Genomic DNA, 27415 nt, shown 5'->3' on the forward strand with positions numbered 1-27415 from the left:
ACCACCATCCTTATGTGTACGATAATCTTTTTGACGATGTGGATAACATCAGCGACATCGGGGACAACAACAATAACAATATTAGCAACAACAACACTAATAATAAACGCAACCAAACAACGTCGAATCGAAACTTTAAACATTGGATTACGGACATTCGGATACCGTTTTACATCATAATCTTCATACTGGCCGTTGTTGGTAACTCTTTGGTCATCCTTACCCTTGTCCAAAATAAGCGCATGAGAACCGTGACCAATGTGTTTTTGTTAAACCTCTCCATCAGTGACCTTCTCCTGGCAGTTTTCTGTATGCCCTTTACACTAATACCTACTATAATGCAGGACTTCATTTTTGGGAAAACTGTTTGTGTTTTGATACGATATTTACAAGGTAGGTGACGTTGATTTCTTTATTTCTTGCTAAAAGTGGATTGGAACGTAAAATGTGATTTAGTAATACTTTTTTACTTTTTGAATTCTGAGTTCGAATATTACTGAGGTGGATTTCGCAGTTTATCCTTCTGAAAATCAATAAAATAAAGTACCAGCTAAGAATTGGGTCGATATAATCGATTGCACACATTACCCAAATTTGAGTCCCTATGTGTATGTCAGAAAACAATGTGGGTGTTTGTGTATTTTATTGATTTAATGATTTCTAAATACATTTTTACATCTGTGGTCTGTAATGTTTTGGGTCAGAGTTATGTGTGCACATCTATGACCGGGTCAAAAAGGTCGTTTGTTCATTGGCTTCTCTGTTAAATGAAAAGATACAATATGTCATGTCTGTCTTTGTTAATCGCAGTTATAATGTTCAAATATTTGATTTAAATGCTTTGTGGTTTGTACATTATATGTTTGGATCAAAGTTTACAGTGAATAGATATAAATGGTTCTACTCCAGATTTCATGTCCGTAAATGACCAGCTCAAATATTCGGTTTGTGAATTAAATGTTGGGATCAAAATATTTTGCGAGTTAAAAGGTTTTACACTAAGAACGCTGAGATATTGCATTAAGAATTAAGGATTAAATTCTAAGTGAGTTTTAAAGTTTGAAGCATTTATTTTTGTACATTGTAAACCTTGATCCAAACGTTTAACACTAAATCATAAACCAATTGTTTAAAGCTTAACTGCTATTGTTTGAAGTTTAATGTAAGCTTCAAACTCGGTTTTGTTGCTTTTTTGATATTTGAAGCCATTAAGCACAGAATCAGGTGGAAAGAGACAGAAAAAAAGAAAGAAAATAATAGACAAAAATGGATACGAATGATGCCCATAACATTTCGTATCCTGTTATTGGAGAAGAAACAAAAAATGGTTGCTATTCCTGAACTTGTTTTTGTTCTGTATTGGACAAAATGCTTTTGATTTTGTTACAGAAAATGATGGATTTATTTGTGGGTATTAAGTGTTTGATCAACAATTAGAACTCAACAGTAGAGGCAGAGCGATCTCTTGTAAATATAAAGGAAATAATGATCACATTAGTTTAACATCAGACTGATTGGTAGATCGATATCTACGTATCTATAAGCTGGCGAGTTGGCATACTCGTTAGAACTTCAGGTCCGATTTCTTGTAGTCCGTCCGAGCTCAACTTTGTCTTTCATCCTTTCGCGATCGTTTGATATATATACATACACATACATACATACAATTGAAGCGTGGAAGATGTTTGTAAGCCATTCAAGAACGCACAAAAACCGTTAGTATCTTCAACATTTAAATTTTATTTGTGTCAAAATATTTTCGTCGCTTTTAAAACCACGACCTCTTCAATGACATTACTTTGTGCTGCATCTGACAATATATATATATATATATATATATATATATATATATATATATATATATATATATATATATATATATATATATATATATATATATATATATATATGGATAATAGTAATAATAAATGGAGCAAAACGCATATAAATAAAAGTTCCTTGGAACTTTTATTTATAAAAGGAACTTTTATTTATATGCGTTTTGCTCCATTTATTATTATTATCCATATCTTCTCAAAAATGTATCACTTTAACTTGGTATCTCTACCTGTAAAACGGCTGTGATATCTTGTTTTTTAGTGTAATTTTGCTACCTCTGGTAACTATTAACATATTTACATTATCAAAGGTTTTAATAACTGAGATAATATTAATATATACATAAACTAATATATATATATATATATATATATATATATATATATATATATATATATATATATATATATATATATATATATATATATATATATATTTATATATCAGTTTATTAGTAGGGGCGATTATTTTGTTGTTCGTCTTCCTTTTCTTATATCTCGCTTTCATTTTCTCTCCAAAAGAAATCGGTTGTGTTCTAGAGAGGGATTTTGAACTCTGTCCGATTAAAGATTCCCCAGATGCGTTGCATTTCATGAAAAAGCCCCTACAACAACTTTATCAGGAATTAAACCGCTTGAACTCGTGAATCTACGACTTCTTACATGACTCAGTAAAAAGGAAGCCGGCTGCTTACAACTTGATGCATTACAAGAAACCATATGATATAATCATACGTCAATGTCATCTCTCTTACCTATTGGTTAATGAATAACATTTACATGATTAAAGAATATTTACAACAGGGCGCAGGCATAACTGTATGGTTAAGAAGCTTGCTTTGCAACCACGTGGTTTTGGGTTCGGTCTTACTCTGCAGCACCTTAGGCAAGTGTTTTCTACGGTGGCACTGGGACGACCAATGACTCGTGCGTGAATTTGGTTAGCGGAAACTGTGTGGAAGCTCGTCGTATACATACACACACACACACACACACACACACACGCGCGCGTGTGTGTGTTAGTGTTTGTCCCTTATCTCCGCTGTTGATTTGTTTATGTCCTCATGACATAGTGGTTCGGCAAGAGAGACTAATCGAATAAGTTCCGGACTTTAGAAATAAGTGCTGGAGGTGTCTTTTTTTTTTAGTAAACTCTTTAAGGTAGTACCCCAATATGGTCACAATCTAATGCCTGAAATGGGAAAAGATGACATAAATATATCGCTCACCAATGTTTTAGAAGCTTAAAAATCAGTTATTGAGTTATTTTGTGAAATCTTATCCATTGAAAGCTGTCCAGTGATATCAGAAATAATTTCTGTCCGGAATGATGTGTAGACAGATTCTGTAGAGATTAGGACGAAATGGTTTTGAAATGGTTTTGAAATGGTTTTGAAATGGTTTTGAAATGGTTTTGAAATGGTTTTGAAATGGTTTTGAATACCTAGTTAGGCTCCTTCACATTCTGTGTTCGAATCTTGATGTAAATTCGTGGATCGCAACAGAATTTGTTGTATCTCAGGAGGATCAGTACACCAACAATAAACACACGCACTGGTTCAATTTCACTTCTTTAAAATCTTTCGTCAATTGGCTACCCACTTGACGAATAATTTATAAAGAAGTGAAATGAAACCAATGTGTGTGTTTATTATTTGCATAATGACCTTTCCGAGATGCAACTACACATCTGCATCTATTGTTTATCTGTCTATCTGCCTGTCTGTCTGTCTGTCTGTGTGAAAATTATACTTTGGGAGAGTTATTTCTCCAATAAAAAATTTTCCATAAATTTTATTTTTATGAGCCAACTAATTAACTAATTAATCAATTATTTAATTAAGTGCTTGATTAATCACTCAGTTAATTGGTCAAGCTGTCTCATCTGTTCTATTAGTTTCACAATCTTTTGTGACAGATGTACAGAAGCAAAAGATACATTATCGATAAGGTAGTAGAAGTGTGACAAAAAGACTCTGATAAATTGATTGATCTCTGATGATTGATAAATCTTGCAAATAATTTATTAATTAGTTAATTAGTTTACTTGTTGATTGATAAGAAGAAAATGAAGTGGCATACTACCAGTGCGTGTATTTTTTGTGGGTAAAAATGACAATATTGGTTTCAACACACGGTTTCACTCCAAGAATCTTCTGGGACAAACACAAAAACGATACATACACACATACATGTATACATACATTCATACATAGAGTTATGCATACATTCCTACATACATACATACGTACATTCATTCATTCATTCATTCGACGCATTGACTGATTAACTAATTCACTAATTTATTCATGAATTTATTCATTCACTCATTCAATCATTCTTTATGACATTCACTCTTTCCTTCATTCACTTAGTCATTAAATCACTGATATATATATATATATATATATATATATATATATATATATATATATATATATATATATGTATATATACACACACACACACAATAATGATAATAATAATAAGAAGAATCATCCATACATGGAAGTTATGAATATTTTAATGTATCGCTGCGCGCGATTCCACAAATCACATGGTTTTTGTGACCATAGTCCGCATTCCTGGGATCATAAAAATATAATCTGAAATATCCATAAGAGGTTTTATATGCGTACTAAAAAAAGTTTACCATAAAAGACCTTAAAAGATATATATACATACACTGAAGTAAATAAAAAAAAAGTGGTTGTGTGGTTAAGAAGCGTGTTTCTCAATCACATGACTTTGGGTTCAGTCCTACTGCATGGTACTTTGGGAAAGTGTCTTCTACTATAGTCCCAAGCCGACTAAATTTTGTTAGTGGATTTGGTTGACGGAAACTGAAAGGCCGTCGTATCTATCTATCTATTTGTCTGTCTGTCCGTCTGCCTGTCTTATCTAAATGAATGTGCGTAGTGTATGCAAGTATGTATGTGTATTTATGTGTATGTTGAAGGCTTTTGAACCTTTCATGGCCGACTTTCTTGGTACCCCTGTAAATCGTTATCTCTCTCAGATGTACTGGCTTTATCTTTTCTCTGAACCCAATATATTCGCGTGAGAGAATTCCCTTGATAAGTGCGCGGGCCATCGTAGGTGGCTTAATTCAGTCTTGATTAGGATTATCAACTCTTCTTAATCTTTAATCACTATTATATGTATTGATGGGTGATTCTGCATTTGTCGTATTTTCGGAAGCGACAAATAAGATTCATTCATTTACCACATGAATGAACTAATTCACTCATTCAATAATTCATTCATCAATTCATGTATTCATTCACTCATTCGTTAATTCATTCACTCATTCGTTAATTCATTCACTCTTTCATTCATTTATTCATTCATTCACTCATTAATTCTTTTATTCTCTCATACATTACTAGATTCATTCATTCGTTAATTCATTCTCCCATTCATTATATCATTCACTCTTTCTTTCATTCACTCATTCATTAATTCTCTCATTCTTCTATTCCCTCATTCTTTTATTCTCTCATTCATTACTAGATTCATTCATTCGTCCATTCATTCATTGATTCACTAGTTCGTTCACTCATTAATTAATTAACTCATCTCTTTAATCAATACCTTCCACCCTCCGGCAATTCCATTTTATTGTTGCTTCAGTGTGTAACAAGTCTCTCTGAAACGTATTTTAGTTACGTCAGTCTTTTAGACTAAGACTTTCAGCCAAGTACCGTTACATGGTAACTCAATTTGCTAGACATAACAGCTAAATTCCCTTCGAAATACATTCAATGCCGTTTTAAAAACGGAGATGGTGGACATTGCAGTCGATGTTATACAAGAAAGGATGTTGATCCCCATATCCCAATTTTGATACATTGAGTTTTAATTGAGATTGCGAAAGAAAGTCAAATCGACATTACTAAGGACCATAAAACTCAGTGTGTTAAATGCATGTATATATTATATATAACATATTAGATATAATATGTATATATTTATGTATATATATATGTATGTATATATGTATATATTTATGTATATATCACGAGAATGACCCACTTCAGCTACGTTTCCTCATAGCATTCAGAAAAGTGAATATTTTTTAATGAAATTATCTACAAACACGTTTCAGATGGCAAAAATTCCGTTTATATCGGAATTTGTAGTGAAAAAAAAAAAAAAAATTCTGTTGGTGTGTAGAAGATTTTCGTAAAATTCACATGAGCCGAATTTGTTTCCTCATAACTTTCAGATTTCTCATAATAAATTCCGAAATAATCATAAACTGCACCACCCGAGAGGTATTTCTAGAGAATTTTATAAAAAAGACCTCATTTTTCTGAAAGCTATGAGGAAACAAAGTCGAGAGGGGGGGGGTACACTTGAGTAGATATGCTATATATATATAAAAAAGACAAAGCCTTGGCTTTGTTGTCTCATTTTATTTAACATATTTATGTTCATACAAGACACATTTCCAGAGTACTAACGTAGCATTACCTGCCACCCTGGGTCTTCTGGATACCAATACCTCTCATATATACATACACAAACATATATGCATAGAATATATATATATGTGTGTGTGTGTATGTGTGTGTGTGTATACGTGTGTGTGTGTATGTGTGTGTGTGTGTGTGTGTGTGTGTGTGTGTAATCGTGTGTGTGTGTATATACGTGTGTGTGTGTGTGTACGTGTGTGTACGCCTATATATATATATATATATAGGCGCAGGAGTGGCTGTGTGGTAGGTAGCTTGCTTACCAACCACATGGTTCCGGGTTCATTCCCACTGCGTGGCACCTTGGGCAAGTGTCTTCTACTATAGCCTCGGGCCGACCAAAGCCTTGTGAGTGGATTTGGTAGACGGAAATTGAAAAAAGCCTGTCGTATATATGTATATATATATGTATGTGTGTGTATATGCTTGTGTGTCTGTGTTTGTCCCCCCAACATCGCTTGACAACCGATGCTGGTGTGTTTATGTCCCCGTAACTTAGCGGTTCGGCAAAATAGACCGATAGAATAAGTACTAGGCATCCAAAGAATAAGTCCTGGGGTCGATTTGCTCGACTAAAGGCGGTGCTCTAGCATGGCAGCAGTCAAATGACTGAAACAAGTAAAAGGGAGTAAAAGAGTATATATATATAGATGAGAGTATTGTAGTTCGCTTGAAGCAATGTATATTGTTTATGAAATATAACGTGGCTTGAATGACACAACAATGCAGAGTGGACTATAATAACTGTTATAATTTAATTATTCATAGCCTGATATAATAATGTTTCGGAATATAAAAATTTACACACACACACACACACACACACACACACACACACACACACACATATATATATATATATATAGTGAGAATTTACAAAAAGATGAAGACGGGTGTGTAAACAACAAACAGATATATTAGTTTAACGCTCGGGAAGTGAGAAAGTCTTTTACATTTCGATCCTACGCTCTGCCTTATTACTTAACACACTCACCGGTTCGATTTCCATTCATTTCCTTATTTACTTTTTCTAAAATTTTCGTTGCGTCTTGCAACCTTTTTAATAGTCGTTGACTTAGTCCGTTATCGGAGCTGCGTTCATTTTATTTGTTTGTGCGCATGTATGTGCGTCAGTGTGCATGTGTATACGCATATGCATGTATGTATGTATATAAGTATGTATGTATATATGTATGCATATATACAGGGTGCGTAAGTTATTTGAGAGTATAAAGATTTTGGGTCATTACTGCATTGTTTGCTAGCTCTATATAATCTTTGTTTCAGAAAATAATAATTACACATCCTCAGCTTACTCAAGAAATGAAGAGGCATCTTGTTATCGTGGTTATAAAGGCTGAACAGGGCGATTGAAAAATATCTCGATTTTTAAAAGTTGCCAGATCTTTTGTCTACAAAGTTTGTAAGGAGACTGAAGAGGGAAACGTATCACCAGTATAAAAAGCATTCTAAACGCTCTGAAATCGCCAGAACACCTGAATTTACCTAGCAAGTTCAGCAGACCATTGATTACAATCCTAGGAAGTTCGTGAGGTCAATTGCAAAAGATCTCCATGTATCAGAAGGAACAGTCACAAATATTGTCCACGAAGACATCAGATATAAGTCTTATATGATGAGGAAAAGTCAATTTGTCAGAAAAAGCAAAAGAAAATCACTACATCAGATCTAAAAGGCTCTTAAACAAACTGAAATACCCAGCAGAAGATTTGATTTGCTTTTTTCAAACGAAAACAATTTCGACCAAGACCAAAAAGTTAACAGAAAAAATGACAGATGGTTATTTACAGACCCTTCTGAAGTTCCAAGTGTTATGCATTACAAAATTTCCTGCAACTGTCATGGTTTTAAGAGTTGTTAGCAATGAAGGACATGTAATGCCTCCTTACTTCTTTCCACAAAGCCTTAGAGTTAACTCTGCCGTCTACATTGAGGTCCTGGATAGACAGTGTAGGCAATGGAAGTCCATATATGTTTCAGTAAGACCCTGCACTATCAACATGGTTCTAGTAACACAGGAATGGATGGCTGAAAATTTTCATGATCACATAATCCCTAACATTTGGCCACCTAATTCCCGAGACCTCAATCCATTGGACTATTAGATATTGAGCGTTGTTGAGAGAGAGGCCAATTAACACACCCATAACACCAAAGATTCTTTGAAAGCTGTCATAGTCAGAGTAATGTCCAAGGACCACTTGATTCGAGCATGGTGGCCTTATTGAATAATAATATAGAAAAGGTTTATTTTTATCCTCATGGCATTTTTTGATAAAGTTATGTTATATATGTTTTTTTTTAATAAACATAAATCTGTCCTCAAATATCTTACACACCCTGCATATGCATGTCTGTGTGTACGTTTGTATGTACGTATTCTGCATATTCATGTGTCTGTGTGTTCATGTTTATGTGTGTGTGTTTCTGTGTGTCCCTCTGTCTCATTGTGTGTGCATGATTGAGTATGTCTGTGTATGGGTTTGCGTGACTATGTACGTGCGGCTTATATACATGGATATGTGTCTCCGTGTGTCCTTGTGTGTGTGTGTGTGTGTGTGTGTGTGTGTGTGTGTGTGTGTGTGTGTGTGTGTGTGTGTGTATGAAGTGTGCGTGTGTGTATATGGTCATGTGCTTCAATCTTCATTTGTGTATGTATGTGTGTGAGTGTGTGTGTGTGTGCCTGTCTGTCCGTATTACCTACCTGTCTGTCTGCCTATCTATCTGTTTACTTACATATCCATTTACCTACCTACCTACCTACCTACCTACCTACCTACATAATATATATATATATACGATATATATATATATATATATATATATATATATATATATATATATATATATATATATATATATATATATATGTATATATATATATATATATACTGTTGTGTCTGGGGTGAGTCATTCTTTTTTAGTGCCTTATAATTTAACACACTCACCGGTAAAATTACCGTTGTTATTTTGTTCGTATTGATTTTATCATAGAGAGACCAAAAAAAAAAAAACATCTGAAGCCGACAGCGGCGAATCTTGAATTTCGAATCAACAATTTATGCTTGGTATTAAAACGCATTTGGAGATAGTCTCTAGTTTTAGCCATGAAAGGACTTAAATGAGTTAAAACTAGGCACCAGCAGTAGTAGTGGAATAGATTATTGTTTAAACTTTTGACTAAGAAAGTATTTACTTTACAGAAAGCAAGACAACAGTATTAGCTACAATCGAGCTTTTCTGTAGATTATCTCCGAATGGGTGGAAGTGTTGGATGAGGCGAGTGGATACGGATATTAATAAATTGGTTTGTTTTTAACTCAAGGTTTCTGAAAGAATGTCCTATCTTTATGAAGCATTTACTCTGCTTTTCCGTTCTTCAACCTTCTTCTCTCCCCCTCCTCTCTCTCAATTTTAAATCAAATTCTGTTTGTCTTTGCTATTGTTCAACCTGGGGCTAGTTCTTCTGATAGATGAGATATTTGATCAAACACGTTCCAACTGCGATCACCGCGGGTTTTGACTATCAGACATAATATCATTCAAAACTACATTTATCAATTTTTTTTTCTCCTATACTATCTAAAAGAAATTCGACTGCTATTCCTCGCAGCTCAAACTATCACACAGAGGCAATTGCTTTCACAATTTTTTGGGGTCCATTTTAGAACGACAGTTTTACAACCGGAAGTAGTACCTAATTGATAGCGTTTTTACCTTGGTTCAAGTCTATCGGGAGAAGCAGAAATCGAAACTGCAACCTAACGAAAGAATTAAAATCAAACAGTGCAGTCACTGCATACAACTGTATCTCCTACTTCAACGCAGAAGTACTTATTTAAATTCGAGCGAATTTCGACAAAACAAATTACAATCCACGACCCAAACGTTTGCTACTTGTTTGATACTCAAGCACCCGGGTTACCTGCCAGTCTAAATTAGTATATCATTATTAGCAATAGTACTTTTTATTTTTTCTCTCTCTCCCACTCTCTCTCTGTCCCCCTCTGTCCCCACAACTGGCATGACACTACACACACATGCACATGTACCTTACAAGCCGTACACCAAATACTCTTGACTTTTGGCAATGAAAGGACGACCGTCATCACGACTACCACCACTACGACTACCACCACTACTATCATTACAGCTCATCACCAGCCTCACTTTCAGAATATCACACTGTTCAATTGCGTGAGATAAATGTTATTATCGCTTTTAATTTTACTCTTTCCAAGAAAATCAGATTTGTAGTAAAAGACGAGCGATGAAATCTAACATGCGTGGCATTCGTTAATCATGCAAGCAGCGCAGCGGAATTAAAATCGTTTTAATCAGGAAGCGATATCGGGTCATGGACTTTGTTTAACTCGTTCTTGTTTAACTCTTACTGAACGACATTTGCCACCCAAGAAGTATCTCATGCGTTACTTATAAAGATGTTAGGCTGTACCTTAAAGGAGATTTAGGTAATTATTTCTAGCATGTCAATTGACCATGGAGATGCTTCCTTCGCTATTTTATAAAGACTTGGGGATAGTCATCTTTATATAAGTTACGAGAATGGCAGCATGGCTAGGAGCCAGATTAAATATGCCCTAAAAGTTCGCATTTAAATAAATTAGTTTGATAGAAAGAGTGAAAAAAATCCAATATTTTACATCAATATTATTACTGAGGCAGCGAACTGGCAGAATCGCTAACACGCCGGGCGGAATGCTTAGCGGTATTTTGTCTGTCTTTACGTTCTGAGTTCAAATTCCGCAGAGGTCGACTTTGCCTTTCATCCTTTCGGGGCCGATGAGAACTGGGATCAATGTAATAGACTATTCCCCTCTCCCAAATTTCAGGCTTTGCGCCTATAGTAAAAAAGGATTATTATGCTACTAACATGGTGATGGTTTTATGGAACCTTTAAAGCACCGTATAAAGTCTTGCGGTATTTGTTCCCATTCCTTACATAAAATTCGAATGTCACCGATTTTGTCATTCTTTTCGGGGTCGATAAAATAAAGTACAAGTGAAATACTAGGAGACTGACGTCATCAACTAACGCCATCCTATTGTTCTTGTGTCTCAGTTGGAAGTAAACATTTATGGTATTAATTGGGGGGTGGGGTGGGGTGAAGGCGGTGAACTGCCAGAATAATAACACGCACGACAAAATGCTTACAAACGTTTCTTCCGTCTTTATGTTCCGAGTTCGAATTCCACCAAGGCCGACTTTGCCTTTTATCCTTTCGGGGTTAAGTACCAGTTGCGTACTGGGGTCGATCTAATCGACTGGCCTCCTCCTCCTCCTCCAAAATTTCAGGCTTTGTGCCTACAGTGGAAAGTATTATTATTGTTATACCAAGGCGGTGAGCTGGCAGAAACGTTAGCACGCCGGTCGAAATGCTTAGCGGTATTTCGTCTGCCGCTACGTCCTGAGTTCAAATTCCACCAGAGTCGACTTTACCTTTCATCCTTTCGGGATCGATTAAATAAGTGCCAGTCACACGCTGGGGTCGATAAAATCGACTAGTCCCCTCCCTCAAATTTCAGGCCTTGTACCCATAGGAACAAGGATTATTATTGTTATGACGACAATTATGATGACGATTTCATATTCCCTCTTTCAAAATATCCAGTTTTATTGTTCTACTTCGTGGTAGAATTATGACTGACATTTATAACACAAACTCATTCGTCTTCAAATTCACCTTTGTTATATTTTATGATAATATTACCTAAAACTATAGCCGTGATTCGTAACTGAGTGTGATCTGGTAGCACGTACCATGCTTTCGTTAATTGTTTAAGGTGCCTGTGCTGTTATGAGCAGACAATAGATACTTTCTCACTTCTCCAACCGATTGACTTAGTGGAACATACAGGACAAAACAGTTGGAGAGAAACAGAACTACACCAGCAATAGGCTGGTGGTTATTCTAATTTTCAGCTGAGTTGATTAAAGCTGCACCAAATAAAGCAAGGTGCTCAAGAGCATAACTGGAGCAACGTAAAATTAAAGTGATCAACCGCTATAAGAATCGAACCAACGATCTTATGAGTATGAATCCAATACGTTAACCACTAGGCCACCCACATTCTCGAAGTATTATATTTTAAAAAGCATTCAATACAGCTGCTGATTGTTTCTTAAAGGCGGTGATTGAGATTTAGCTTTTGATGTAAACATTTTTCTTTAAAATTATATTACTAGTTTCTTTAAATATTTTTTCAATTGAACATTTTTTTCTTTAATCGACATGTAAAAGATGTTAAAAACTTTGTTAATTAGAGAGAAAAGAAACGATGTTCAAACGAAAAGTATTTAAAATAGGAAAATTCATAATAGCAATAAATAAATTTAAAATGAAATTTTCTTTTTATATAAAAAACATGAATCTCCACCATCGCCGCTTCCGTTATGTATGTATGTATGTATCAAGATATATATATCTTTACAAAATAATTATTTTGTTACACATCTGGCCAGCTGTCGTAGACAAGGAAATTCTAGGTAAGGCAGATCTTTGATGTTTAAGTCAGTGAAGTGAATCTTTTGTTCTTCCTCTCTCTCTCTCTCTCTCTCTCTCTCTCTCTCTCACTGCCAGAGTGTATGTATATTTATTTTTGATTGTTTTCTGTGACTTCTTTTTATTACCTTCATATTTGCGTTCTTTTAATCTTTTTCCTGTTACACAAATCAGTTTTTTTTCTTTCTGCTAGTCTCTTTCTGTTTCTCTTTCTTTCATTCATTCACCGTTTCAATCTACCTTTCTCCTTTATTTGCTTTCCAATCACATGGTGCCAGGCTCAATCCCATTGCATGGCGCTTTGGTCAAGTATCTTCTACCATATACCCGGGCCGACCAAATCCTTATGAGTGGATTTGTTGGACGGAAACTGAAAGAAGCTGTCGTGTGTGTGTGTGTGTGTGTGTGTGTGTGTGTGTGTGTGTGTGTGTGTGTACGTGTCTTTCTGTTTGTGTTTGTTCCTCACAACCGCTTGACGACCAGTTGTAGTGTGTTAACGTCCCCGTAACCTAGCGGTTCAACAAAAGAGACATTTAGACTAGGTACCAGACTTTAAAAAATAAACCCTGGAATTGACTTATTCGACTAAAATTTCTTCAAGGCAGTGCCCCAACATGGTCGCCGTCTAATGACTGAAACCAGTAAAAGATAAGATATATACGTACATACGCGCATGCATATATTTTCATTACACATACATACACACACACGTTCATATAAAGGATAAGTTAGAATTAACTTTCAACTCTTTAGTTTCACTATTACTTCACCACGAAACTCTAGGCCTTTAAGTTTTTGCTACTCCTTCCTAGATATAATTTAGTATCGGTTTTAAATTTTGGCACAAGGCCATCAATTTAGTGGAATGGATAAGTCGGTTACCTCAACCCCAGTACTTAACTGGTACTTATTTTATCAACTTCGAAAGGATGAAAGGCAAAATCAACCTCGGCGCAATTTGAACTCAAAACTTAAAGATGGATGAAATGCCGCCAAGCGTCTTGTCCGGTCGTGCTAACGATTCTGCCAGCGCATGGCCTTCAAAACATAATTTTGAAAGCATATGGAAATTGTTTTCGCGTTTTTGGAAACCCAAAATTTTACCACCGACTTTCTCGCCCCATTCCAGGATAAATTCTTCAAAAAAAAGAGGCGTTGATTTTTTATCAGATTCCTCATCCATTTCTTCTCTTTGCCCTGAAGTTGTTTCAATTGTCGCTTCCTTTGATCCACTTTGATAGCAAGATGGGTTTATATCAATGTCGGAGGAGTTGTCATTGTTGTTTGATCTGTTGTTTCCCCACTTCAAATGAATATTCACATCACCAGATTATTTTGTGTCTCGTATTGTAGAACCGTGCTTAAGCTTGAAGCACAATGTGTAAGATTAATTGTTTTCATTGCTTGTTATTATTCTTAAATCTCGTTCGAAAACAATCTTTAGGCCGTGCTTGTTTGCATTATTGCATCTACATCTACCACCACCACATCGAGCACGTCTTTGTCCCCTGTCCTCCCGAAGTGGACATCATTGAACGGATGCAAGATGTGTAAATAGCCGAAAATATGTAAACAGTTTAAAAAAAAAAAAACGCTTAAAGACAAACTTTTATTTTTTTGAATACCGTGGGTAATGAAATTCACTCTCAGACAAAAAGCTTTCTCTTCGTAAAACCAGAACAAAAGAAAAATAAAACAGAAAGGACAAATTTTTTTCATAAGAAAATCTGTTTAAAAATTACGTTTTTTTCTGAAATTTTCCATCCTTCTTTTGCCTCGAGTTGACCCATGTCTAGTATTTCTTTTTAGCTTGCAGCGCTAGCAAACAATGAATCGCTGTTGTTGCTGCTTTTTATTATTTTCATTTTGCTCAATATATTTGTTTTGTGGCATTTTTTTCTTTTCCACTTGTCAAATTCTAAATGTGTCTACGACTCTATTCATTTGCCATTTTTTCTGATTATCATTGCTTTTAAAGTTGTTTTTTTTTTCCTGTTAATAAAAGGTTTGGGGCGTATTCACCTCTGTCTTTTTATGGCTAGCATTGCACTAATAAACGACAAAACGAAATGAGTGCTTGCAAAAGTATTTGTATACAACAGAAATACCTAAGGACGAACCCGTTTCGCTACCCAGGAGTGAACGTGCAAATATTCAGATATCCTTTTATCCATTAGCCATCAAGTAACCTCGAATTATTCAGAACAACAATAGCAATAACAATAATAATTGTTTCTAACATAGGTACAAAACCCGAAACTGAAGAAGTAGAGCAACCGATTACGTCGACATTCAGTACTTGTCTAATACTTGATTTCAGTAACCCTAGAGGGAAAAAAGGTAAAGTTGAACCTGATAGAATTTGAACCCAGAAAGGAAAGCACCTTAACAGACACGGCAAAGCATTGTTCCGACGCTCTAATGATTTTGACAACACAACCTTCGAACAATGACAACAATAACATTTTCTCCATTGTTGACTTTCTGCTTTACATTTCTCCGCTTTTTCAGTCGTGAGATTTTGTTCGACTTCATAATTTGTTTCTTCAATGTCAAGTAATCTTACTCGTACTATTTGTGCAATTTTTATCCATCTATCTGTCTGCGTGTCGGTGTGTGTGTGTGTGTGTGCGTGTGTGTGTATGTGTCAATGTAAGTGCATCGAGGTGAGCCGAACCAAATCAGAGCGTCGAACAGAAAAGTTTCAGTTTTCATTTCCGCTCGGTTACATCCTTTCACTCCAAACTTAACTTGCCTTTCACCATATATGAGCGACATAGAATAAGCACCAGTCAGATTACTTCACTGTGTGTGTGTGTGTGTGTGTGTGTGTGTGTGTGTGTGTCTGTGTGTGTGTTGGGGGTAGGGTCAATGTAATCGACTAAAGACCCGTGTAGCAACAGCTTGGTTGCATTACAAAATCTAAATACCATTATGAGAACAAATCCTGCGAATCCTTCTATTCAGCGCTGTGTCGCTTTTTAGGCAATTCCTCGCCTTAATTCTATTATATGCAATAGAGTAGTGCGTACCTCAAACAGTAGACAATAGCAATTAAAACAAGGTCGTGGATTTGACTGTGGCAGACGATAGATGTGGGTCCCGCAATTTCTTACTGAACAGATACTTTGTTTATCGTGGTCAAATGTTTGCGCTGCATATCATTGTACTGAAGGTGGCGAGCAAGCGGAGTCGTTACTGCGCCGGATAAAATGCTTATCGGTGTTTCTTTCGACTTCATGTTCTGATTGCAAATTCCATTGGTTTGAACTTCGTCTTTCATCCCTCGGAGTCGATAAAATAAATACCTGTTGAGATCTGAGATCGATCAAATCGATTTACTCCTCCTCCAAAATTGCTGGCGTTGGGCCAAAATTTGAAACAATTGAGGGGCACGATGTGGCAGATGTCAGGTGTCTAAGTGATCGCAGAACAACGTAAAGCGAAGTGTTTCACACCGTCTGGTCCGGAAATCGAGACCACGATCTCGCGATCGTTAGGGTAACATCCTAACCACGCGCTCTCACAAAATGTAGGTTATATAACTAGGGCCTATGGTACTATAAAACTTAAACCATTTAATCGATTTTGAAAATTTGCAGCAGAGTAGTAGAATTGTAGCAGATAATCATTTCTGTTTCTTACGATATAGTTTTATGTGCCTCGAGTTTTATGGTGGCAGCCAATTTTACGATCGAGTGAAGAAAACTATGTTTTCATTGGTTTTTCAATTGCTGATACTGTCCGTTGGTCACAGCTCTTGACAAAATTGCTACCATCCGTTTTTGTTCTTGGTTCCAGTAGTAAGAGGTGGGGCTTGAACTCAGAACGAATAGAGCCGGATCAGATACCACAAGGCATCTTGTCCAACGCCCAAACGATTCCGTCAATCCAGTGATAAAGATGTAAGACAAAGTTCAGCTCGGTAGGATTGCAACTCAGAAGGCACAAAACCGGATCAGATACACAGGATAGTCTGTCCGACGTTTAAATAACTCAGATAATCTAACTTTATGAATCATGATTTATTTCTCGACCACGAAGGGATAAAAGACAAAGTTCATCGCAGTGAGATTTGAACTCAGCGAGTACAGATCCAGTATTAACTATTCCACGTGTTTCATGAAACGCTTCAGCTATTCTATTAATTCGCCGCCTTTACGGATAAATGAATTTTATAAATTGACTTTATTTCTGGCCGACACGGATTATGCCTAGTTTCCTTTGCATAGATAAATCTCTATTTCCTTCACTGTTAAATTAAGGCCCGTGATCAACTTTTTAACAGCTGGAAAAAGGATCAAACCGATGCGTTTCATAACTCTCACTGTACTCTAGTTATTATTGTCCAACCGTCAAACTTGTGTACTATTCTGTGAATGAACTTGTGTCAAGACAAGTTCGTCTAAAAACGCCTGTTATCCGACCGCCAAGACTTATATCATTCCGTTTAAACAATCCTATTGTCCGACCGTTAATTTGTACCACCAGATGAATGAGTTTGTACGTAGATACATGCATATTTACATTTTGTTCGGCCTTTTGTCCGGCCTTCAGACTTGTTGCGTTCTAATAATGAAATCGTGTCTAGGTAGTACTGTAGTACTGAAATGCATTTTAAAAAGTAGCAGCTATTATCGAAAGTTTCGCGAATGAATGCAGATGAATTACTCTCTCTACCAAACACGTACTGAATTACATCATGTATACATTCATTTATTCATAAGTTATGCTGTTTTGATACTTTTAGTAATTATTGACAATGAAACTAAAAGCTACGTAGCTAGAAGCAAATACGACAGTCGCAATAACCAAAAGGAAATACACACACACATACATACACAGAATGGCGATAGTAATTGTTAAATTTGAAGTTAAAATCAAATGATCTGATTAATTTATTAATTACGGCATATACGATATATAAGATAAAAGGAAAAAAGAAATCATTCAACAATACTCTGTTAGAATTAAAGAGCAAGACGGAGACAGCAAAACTAAATTAAAATGGCGAATTTGTATCGTTATCTCCGTTCAGATTTAAATAAGTTAAAGCTTGATTTGTATACAATATAATCTAAAATATAAATCTTTACTGTACAGAAGTGCATCTGTCTGGATTAATTTGAAATTTGATTGTAATTCGTTCTTCTTTCCGATAAACGATATATCTAGCAGAGGAAAGAAGCCTCTGTGGTATTTCGACTTGCAAGACAAAGCAGCCAAATGCCTCCTAAATCAAATGAGAACCGTCTTGAAAAAAGGAAAAAAGAAAAACAACTAAAAGAAAAAAGGAAGAGAAGGTAGACTTATTGGACAATGTAGTCCTGGTTATCGTCGTGGTTACAGCGTTCTGACAGGACGGACGGACGGACAGACGATAAACTAACATTTGAAGGTAAAAAAAATGCAAACATTTAGAATATCCGTATTTGCTGATTGAGGTGAGATCGTAGTCACAATTGTCATTTCAAATGCGCAAAACAACTTTTATGCTATTTTGTCTGCTATAAAGAGTCAAATGGTACATACATAATAACCCCCCCCCACACACTTATATATATATATATATATATATATATATATATATATATATATATATATATATATATATATATAGAGAGAGAGAGAGAGAGAGAGAGAGATAGAGAAAGAGAGAGAGAGAGAGAGCTGCACCAGCATTAGACTGGTATTCTTCAATTACAGCTGAGTAATCTTGAGCCGCGTGAAATTAAAAGTGCCTTTCTCAGGACACAATACGCTGCCTTGTCCAGAAACCACCATCATATGATCGTAACACCAACACTCTAACCATAAGACCACGCGTTTCCACTTTCTTTCTTTTCGGCTGTTATATCCTCGAGATTCTGCCGAGTAAAATAAGGGATGGCTGAGACTACCTAAGCACATAAAGCAACCAGCGAAAGCTTGGTAGAAGCTACAACATACCATGTCATTCATATTCGCTTGCAAGGGACGGCTGACGTGGCGATAATGAACGCAGTATCTGCGTGTTAAATGATCGAGATATAAGTTGTAATTTTTGGCTCTTAAGGCTACGGTATGAGTGATCCCTGCTTGTTAACAATAGCGTTGTTGGGTATAATGCGAAAGGGACAAATACGAAAGCGCCGGTTTACAGGTTTTCATACCGTTGCTCACATCATTCGTATATAAACGTTATTATAAGGCATTCGCATACACACACACACACATACACACACACACACACACACACACACATATGTATATATATATATCTATGTATATATATGTATATGTATATATATGTATATATATATATGTGTGTGTATATATATGTGTATATATATATATATATATATATATATATATATATATATGTATGTATATGTATATATATATATATGTATATATATACATATGTGTATATATATTTGTATATATATATGAGCGTCATACTAATATATACTTTTGTTATTTACACCACCTGTCTTCGTCTGTTGTTATTATTTGTATATTCTCCCATATATATATATATATATATATATATATATATATATATATATGTATATATATATATATATATGTATATATTTGTATATATATATATATATATATATATATATGTATATATTTGTATATATATATATATATATATATGTATATATTTGTATATATATATATATATATATATGTATATATTTGTATATATATATATATATATATATATGTATATATTTGTATATATATATATATGTATATATTTGTATATATATATATATATGTATATATTTGTATATATATATATATGCATATATTTGTGTATGTATATATATATATATTTGTGTATATATATATATATTTGTGTATATATATATATATATATATATATATATATATATATATATATATATATATATACATTTGTATATATCTATATATTTGTATATATATATATATATATATATATATATATATTTAGCGCCTTTAGACTATCATCTCTTCGGCGCCACGAAAGAGAGAAGTGGCGAGGAAGTGAAAACTGTAGTGAGGAAGCGGCTGAAAGAACAGTCAATAGAATTTTACGGGGCAGGGAAACATGCTCTCATTCAAAAGTGGAACATTACTATTGAGAGAAACGCTGACTATGTTGAGAAGTAGGGATGTGATCCACAGAGGACCAGCTTCATTTTGATGTAGGATACATGTTCCTGTGTTGGTAATTATACCTGTCCTTGACAAAATGGCATTACTTTTTGACTCACCCTCGTATATATATATATATATATATATATATATACACATACACACATACACATGCTTGCATACATACAAATATCTATCTATCTATCTATCTATCTATCTATCTATCTATCTATCTATCTATACATATACATACATATATAGGTATGTTGGTGCAAACAAGAAAATTACAACTCAAAATATGATACATACATACATACATACATACATACATACATATATATATATATATATATATATATATATATATGCACACACACACGGACGAAATTTCACGGGTATGTTGAAAGCAATAAAATGGTTGAAAATACATAAAACACCGTGTAATTTCTCTCGTAATTGCATTTTATGGAACCTAAATGTGTTTTGTTTATTATTTTTGTCTCACGGATTTTGTTTCATATTTTATCTGTTAATTATAGTGTTGCAAAAGCAGGATGACTCGTAGGGAGAGGTATTCTAAAAAGTTCCTGATTTTAAGGGTATCACGAAAGCCTTGGATGGAGTCCCAACCTTCCGAGTTCTTTTACAAGGGTTAGAAAAATACTGAAGGACCACTACAATAAGGGTGTGAATCTGAGAGGAGAATATGTTGAATAACATCATAATTAACTGATCATCCTGTATTTTCTTTTGCACACAGTCAGGGACATTTTAGCATCCCCTTGTATGTTCGACGGGATCCCATTCTCTTACACATACCCAAACGTTAGCACAGACTTCCTCTCCCTATGGGACCACAAAGATGGCTTCTAGTCTCTAACGATGTTCGTTATATTCCTCCTTTCTAAATACTTCGTGTCTAGCTGACGAGCAGGTGTATCACATAGAGCTGAGGTTCACGATTTCGTCCCGTAGAATAATATATATATAAATATGTTAAATATTAACAGGTGTAGGAGTGGCTTACCAACCACATGGTTCTGTGTTCAGTCCCACTGCATGGCACCTTGGGCAAGTGTCTTCTACAATAGCCTCGGGCCGACCAAAGCCTTGTGAGTGGATTTGGTAGACGGAAACTGAAAGAAGCCCGTCGTATATATATATATATATATATATATATATATATATATATATATATATATATATACCATTTATAATCATAAATATACAGGGATTAGCATGAGTTGCTTCTCCAACATACTGAGAATTTAGAAATAGCAGTCAAAGAACTACTGATTCCAAACTACAAATTTTTTCTCTAACGGATGGCGATATTTATGGCACACACAGAACAAAAAACAGAAGAGAAAAGCAAAAACAAACCTGCCATATATATATATATATATATATATATATATATATATATATATATATATATATGTATGTATGTATGTGTGTATATATGTTTCTATGTCTGTGTTTGTCCCCCCAACATCACTTGACAACCGATGCTGGTGTGTTTAGGTCCCCGTAACTTAGCGGTTCGGCAAAAGAGACCGATAGAATAAGTACTAGGCTTCCAAAGAATAAGTCCTCGGGTCGATTTGCTCGACTAAAAGCGGTGCTCTAGCATGGCCGCAGTCAAATGACTGAAACAAGTAAAAGAGAGTCTCTTCAATTTTGTTCCATAGTTATAGTGTTACATACGTTGATGGTAATATAGTGATAGTATTAAGGCTTCCGTACAGTTTCCGCTCCTAAATTCTATTTACAAGATACAGGCTAACTAAAGAATATGAAAAGAAAACACTGGCTCAAGGCACCAAGCATTGGGATCGAACAGAGAACTAACCGAGACAACGTTCGTAGCCATACCTGTGTGTTATCTTGATGTTGTAGAACATTTCTTGGTATTTTTCTTGTTTTGTTTCCCCTCGGAAAATGACAATGGCACCTAAAACCATTTATGGCCAACCAATCATCCAATCTTTCTATTTGTTCGCAAATCTTGAGTTTCGCATAAATATACTTTTATTGAACAATTGAACTCTCTCACACAGACATACACACACACACGCCACACACATACCACATATACTTATTCATACGTACTTCCACAAGCATAATCGCATGGTCACACACGAGCGCGCACACACACTTGCATACGCATATACACGCCTACGCACACGTATACGCACATACTCAGAAGTATGGATATATATTTGTGTGTGTATGTATGTATTTATATATATATATATATATATATATATATAGATATATATATATATATACGTATATATTTATACATGTGTACTCATTCACTCAAATACTTAAAATATTGATTTATTTCGTAGGTAAGTTTCTATCTATCTATCTATCTATCTATCTATCTATCTATCTTTATACGAATGTATGTGTTGTATATTATATAAGTATATGTCTCCATATAAATATGTATATATGTATGTATGTATGAATATATATGTATATACTCCACTGACACACACACACATACATGCTCAGCACACTTTTCGAGTAAATCAATATATTAGGTTGGCATATAAGCGAATGGCTCGGTAATGTCATAGTTGACATAAAGTGTTGTATTGCGTCATGTCTTTAATTGTTCTGTGTTGGACGTACAACACTGTGTGACATTTTGTAACATAATGTTTCAAGGAACAGATTATATTCATAGTATTTTTATTCGTTGCTCGACTTAAACTTTCCTCCTTCGTGGGTCGATAAATAATAAAATATGAATCAGTCGAGTGCTAGGAGAAATTTCTATTGACAATAACTTACACTGCTTCTCCAAAATGTAGGGGTCTCGAACCAACGTAGAGTGAGAAACCATAGTTTGTGCCATGTTGTTAAAATAAATGGTAGGTTTCGGGACCGATATGATCAAGTACGACTCAAATACTAATGGTTAGATTAGTCAGCTAAATTCCTCTTTCACCACAAAGTGTCAGGTCTCGTGCCCTGTAAACTAGAGACCATTCTTAGTGTGGCGATCTGGCAGAATCGTTAGAACACCAGAAGACATGCTCTGTGGTATGTCATCCTGTTGAAGTCAACATTTCTTTTCATACTTTTACGAGGTCAATAAAATAAAATACCGCTCAAATTCCGGGGTTGATGGTGTCGACAAACTTACTGGATTTGTGCCTCAACTAGGAATCATTTAAAGGCAGTGAAATGGCAGAGGCACGAGAGTGACAGAAGGAATGCTGCAAAGCATTTGTTACAGGGATTTAGTGTGCGATGCTCAAAACTCTTTAAATTCTGAGTTCAAATCCCGCCGAATTCAACTTAAAATAAATTAGTGTCATTCAAGAACTGAGGTCAAGTTAATTGAATTGACCCCGTCCCCTCCAAATTGCTGAACTTCTTTAGATTTATAAATATACGGCGAGCTGGTACAATCGTTAGCGCATCGAACGAAATGCTTAGCGGAATATCTTTCAGTTCTTAAAGTTGTGAGTTCAAATTCCGTCGAGGTAACTTAGTCTTTAGGGCTTGATAAAATGAAGTATTAGTCGAATACTGTATTCCAATATTGACTACAGTAGTCGATAAAACTGACAAACCTTATCTCTCTAAAATATCTGGCCTTGTTCCAAAATTTGAAGTTCTTCTTCTTCTTCTTCTTCTTCTTCTTCTTCTTCTTCTTCTTCTTCTTCTTCTTCACCTACCCCCTCACCCAAATCATCGTTACTTCCACCTTCTTGACTGGTCCCCCTAACCGATTGACAACCGTTGTTTGTTTACACCCTCATAACTTAGCGGTTCGGCAAAAGAAACGATAAAGTACAGGCTTAAAAAAAAAAGTACTGGAGTTGATTTGTTCGACTAAAAGATTCTTCAAGGTCGCCATCCAATGATTGAAGCAAGTAAAAGACAAGAAATGACAAAAAATGTATTTCTTTTATCTATGGGAATTCTCTGTAAAAATAAGCTACACTGACGATGTCGACATAGGCTGAAACGAATGTTTGTGAATTAAATAAAGTCTCGACATTATTTTCTACTTTCTCAATTTTTTTTTATTTATAAAGGTTAGCTTTGAAGCTTCAAAAAAGATTTACTTCAACTTTACCTGAAAAAGATAAATAAAACAATCAGATGTATTGAAAATAAACGAAATTCAGCTTCGATCTCAGTTTTTCTTTTTTAACACCGAAAATGTCTTGCAGATATCTTTATCACAAACAACTAGTTTTAGAGATAAGAAAGATTCTAAATTCTTTAGATTAGAACACCTGAAAACGAGAATATCCTGGTGAACTACCCTGCTTTTGGGCAATAAGAAATAAACTAAGCTTTTCATTGTTATTCATTGTCTTTCTTCGTTTTCATCACCGTTCGATCTGATTTTCCTTTCTTCGTCTTCCCCACTGTTCGATCTGACTTCTCTTTCTTCAACGACGCAACTTAAAATGTAAATAACACAAATACAGACTGCATATAATTTGATTTCCCTTCTCAGTTGATCAACAGTGACAGGCAAAAATATGGTGTATGTATATAATTATAATAATAATAGTTCTTTCTATTTTAGGCTCAAGGCCTGAAATTTTACGGGTGGAGGATAATCGATTAGTTGACCCCACAGTGCTCAACCAGTACTTACTAAATGACCCGGAATTTCAAATCAGAACGTATAGATGGACAAAATGCGTAGCAGCATTTTGTCCCGCTTACGATCTTTTCACCTTGCCGCTTTATCCATAATAGTGGCACCTTAGGTATAACCTCAGGACGACCAAAGCCCTTGAGTAGATCTGGTAGACGGAAACTGAAAGAAGCTTGTCGTATATATATATATATATATATATATATATATATATATATATATATATATATATATGTTTGTGTATGTGTGTGCTTGTGAGTTTGTGTGAGTGTGTCATTGTGTCTGTATTTGTTTCCCGCCACTGCTTGTCATCCGGCGTTGGTGTGTTTATGTCTCCATATCTTAGCGGTTCTGCAAAAGAAACCGATCGGATAAGTACCCGGCTTTAAAAAAAGAACATATGTACTGGGGGTTGGTCCATTCGACTGAAAAATTCTTCATGGCAGTTCCTCAACATGAAACAAATAAAAGATAAAAGACACACACACACACACACACACATTTATATTCTTTCCGAACTCGAAGACCAATTGCTTTATATACTCGGCGGTTTATACCGTGATTATTGCCTATTTTACCTGCAAAATAACTCCAATAAAAAGTTACAAAACGTTAAACGTGATTTAGTCAAATTCTTTAGGAATATGACCTAAGTATTTCCTTTGATGATTTTAGGTTAACTTCCTCGATCTTACTCGAAACTTAAATACGGCCTTGTCTATCCCATAACCTAAATCTTCAACTAACCTGAAATACATCAGTGTCTTTAGTAATCTCCATAACAATATAACAAAACACTTGGTTAAAAACATATCACTTAAGATTTCTAAATTATCCGCCAATGAAACCGTTTTTAATAGAAACGCTAACAATTCCAGCAGCGGGCAGCGAGTTCTATCCTTGAGCAGGGCACTTAACATCACGTTACTCCAGTTTAGTCCGATGGAAACGAGTGCCAGCCGAGTGCTGGTACGAACCACACTCTGTCTCTCTCTTTCCTGCTGTCGCCTTCTGGATGTGCTATTGAGTCAATGGTTAGGAAAGCCGAGAGAATATGTATGTTTACTGGCAACTATGTAGGCACCTGAAACAAGTACAACTTACTCAGCCACACTCGTTCGTGGGACGGCTGGCTCTTTAAGACCATTGTTAGCACTCACAGTAATTAGCTTAAATTAGTTTACTGTCAGCACAAAGGAATTAACAAAAGTTAGTTCACTGATTGATTTACCCATACTTGTTGACTTATTTTAAACAAACATTTGAGATATATATACTGATTATTTTAAAGTCGGTCTATTGCTCTCGAATCGATGAAGGTAAATAAGTTGAACCTTATCAAACAAGGCTGAACAGATCAGAACATGCAATTCGTTATGTGTGTTTTATTTAAAATGATAAAAATAAAAAGGCATCGAAGGAGTGATGCATATTCTCCGCGCACACAAGGATAAAATGAAATTTAATTTAATAAATTTAATTTAATAAATATATCCTCAAACAGATTCATATTTCAGCAAACTGACATCAAGAGTTATTTCCGCCCTGCTTATCGTGTACACATATGTAACAAAGACAAAAATAATGATTCACCCGTCCGCCAGTTTTGAAGATAATCAAACCAAAATAATGAGTTCTGGCCACTCACTCAGTGAATATTTCTACCAAATGTGGTGAAAATCCGTTCAGCCGTTTTTCAGTAGTTTTGCAAACACACAAAGACGAGCGACTACAATACTTTGCTTTCGCTTACGAGCGCAGGTTAACAACAATTAGTCTAGTTGTGAAAACCTTTTTTGACTAAGTGGATTGATGTAGTTTGGAACCTACATAAAACTTCTTCACTATCAGTCCACTTAACTCACGTACGTTTTTCATTCATGCGACACACATTACAAAAACAATTATATACATTATGATAACATCGTTTTATTGATAAGTGACCGAAATTAATTAGGCGTTAAGTTACACATCATACTACATAATTCAATTCCTAGGTGTAAATTTGATTAATCTTACTGTATAGGTTGTTTCAAGTTAAAAACCTTTCGTGTTCGACATGGTCGACTCTTGGATGCATCGTATTATTTGACATCTCTTTCACAACCGCAGGCTATTTATATACTCTTTCTCATTCTTTGTTTATTTTCATCTTTACTTCGTTTCCCCATATTTCTCTATTCTATCACAAACTCTCTCTTATTCTCTTGCTTCCCCATTGTCTCTGCTAATAACGTTCTCTATTAATAGCATTGTCTGTGTACTTTGTAAAATATACAATCTCCCACACAAGTATAGACAGAGTGCTATGAAGATATTTGACGATTCGTTTACCATAATCTTTGTATTAGACTTAGCAGCGCAGTTTAGAAAAGATGTGAGCAATAGGTCAGGGAAGAAAATCAGCTTCTCACAAACTGATGTCAGTAATTCTAAGACAAACTATGAACTGTCTCCATAGAAATAAATCTGGTAATTCATACATCTGTTCATGTCAGTTCATTCTCGCCAACCAACAGGGGGACGCTTCTATGAGGTTGTTTAGCCTGAAGGAAACTGGCTAAATCTCCTTCAGATCATATAACAAAGTGTCTCAAAAAAGAAAAAAAAAGGTACACTGGATAATGTAGTCGCGGGTGAATTATGACAGAAAAAAAATTGATAGCGACAGAAGAGAAGACTTTGATCATAGGTCTACACGATCAAAGATGGCCTGGGGTTAAACAAGAGACATTTCATAAGTTAATGGCCTCCCAACGCATGCATGTATACACACATATAAAATAA

The 27415-nt window shown here is 35.1% G+C and overlaps 1 protein-coding gene across 1 annotated transcript in view; it reads left to right on the forward strand.

Moving 5' to 3' along the window:
- Window positions 1–27415, forward strand: part of LOC106874780 (cholecystokinin receptor type A) — a 191307-nt gene that overhangs the window by 1246 nt on the left and 162646 nt on the right. Inside the window, exon 1 of the mRNA XM_052971955.2 lies at window positions 1–393. This exon is cut by the window's left edge and continues 1246 nt beyond it. Coding sequence (XP_052827915.1) covers window positions 1–393 — 393 coding nt within the window. The remainder of the gene's footprint in view (window positions 394–27415) is intronic.

The sequence above is a fragment of the Octopus bimaculoides genome, chromosome 11 (assembly GCF_046866305.1).
Source record: "Octopus bimaculoides isolate indiv1 chromosome 11, ASM4686630v1, whole genome shotgun sequence".
NCBI lineage: Eukaryota > Metazoa > Mollusca > Cephalopoda > Octopoda > Octopodidae > Octopus > Octopus bimaculoides.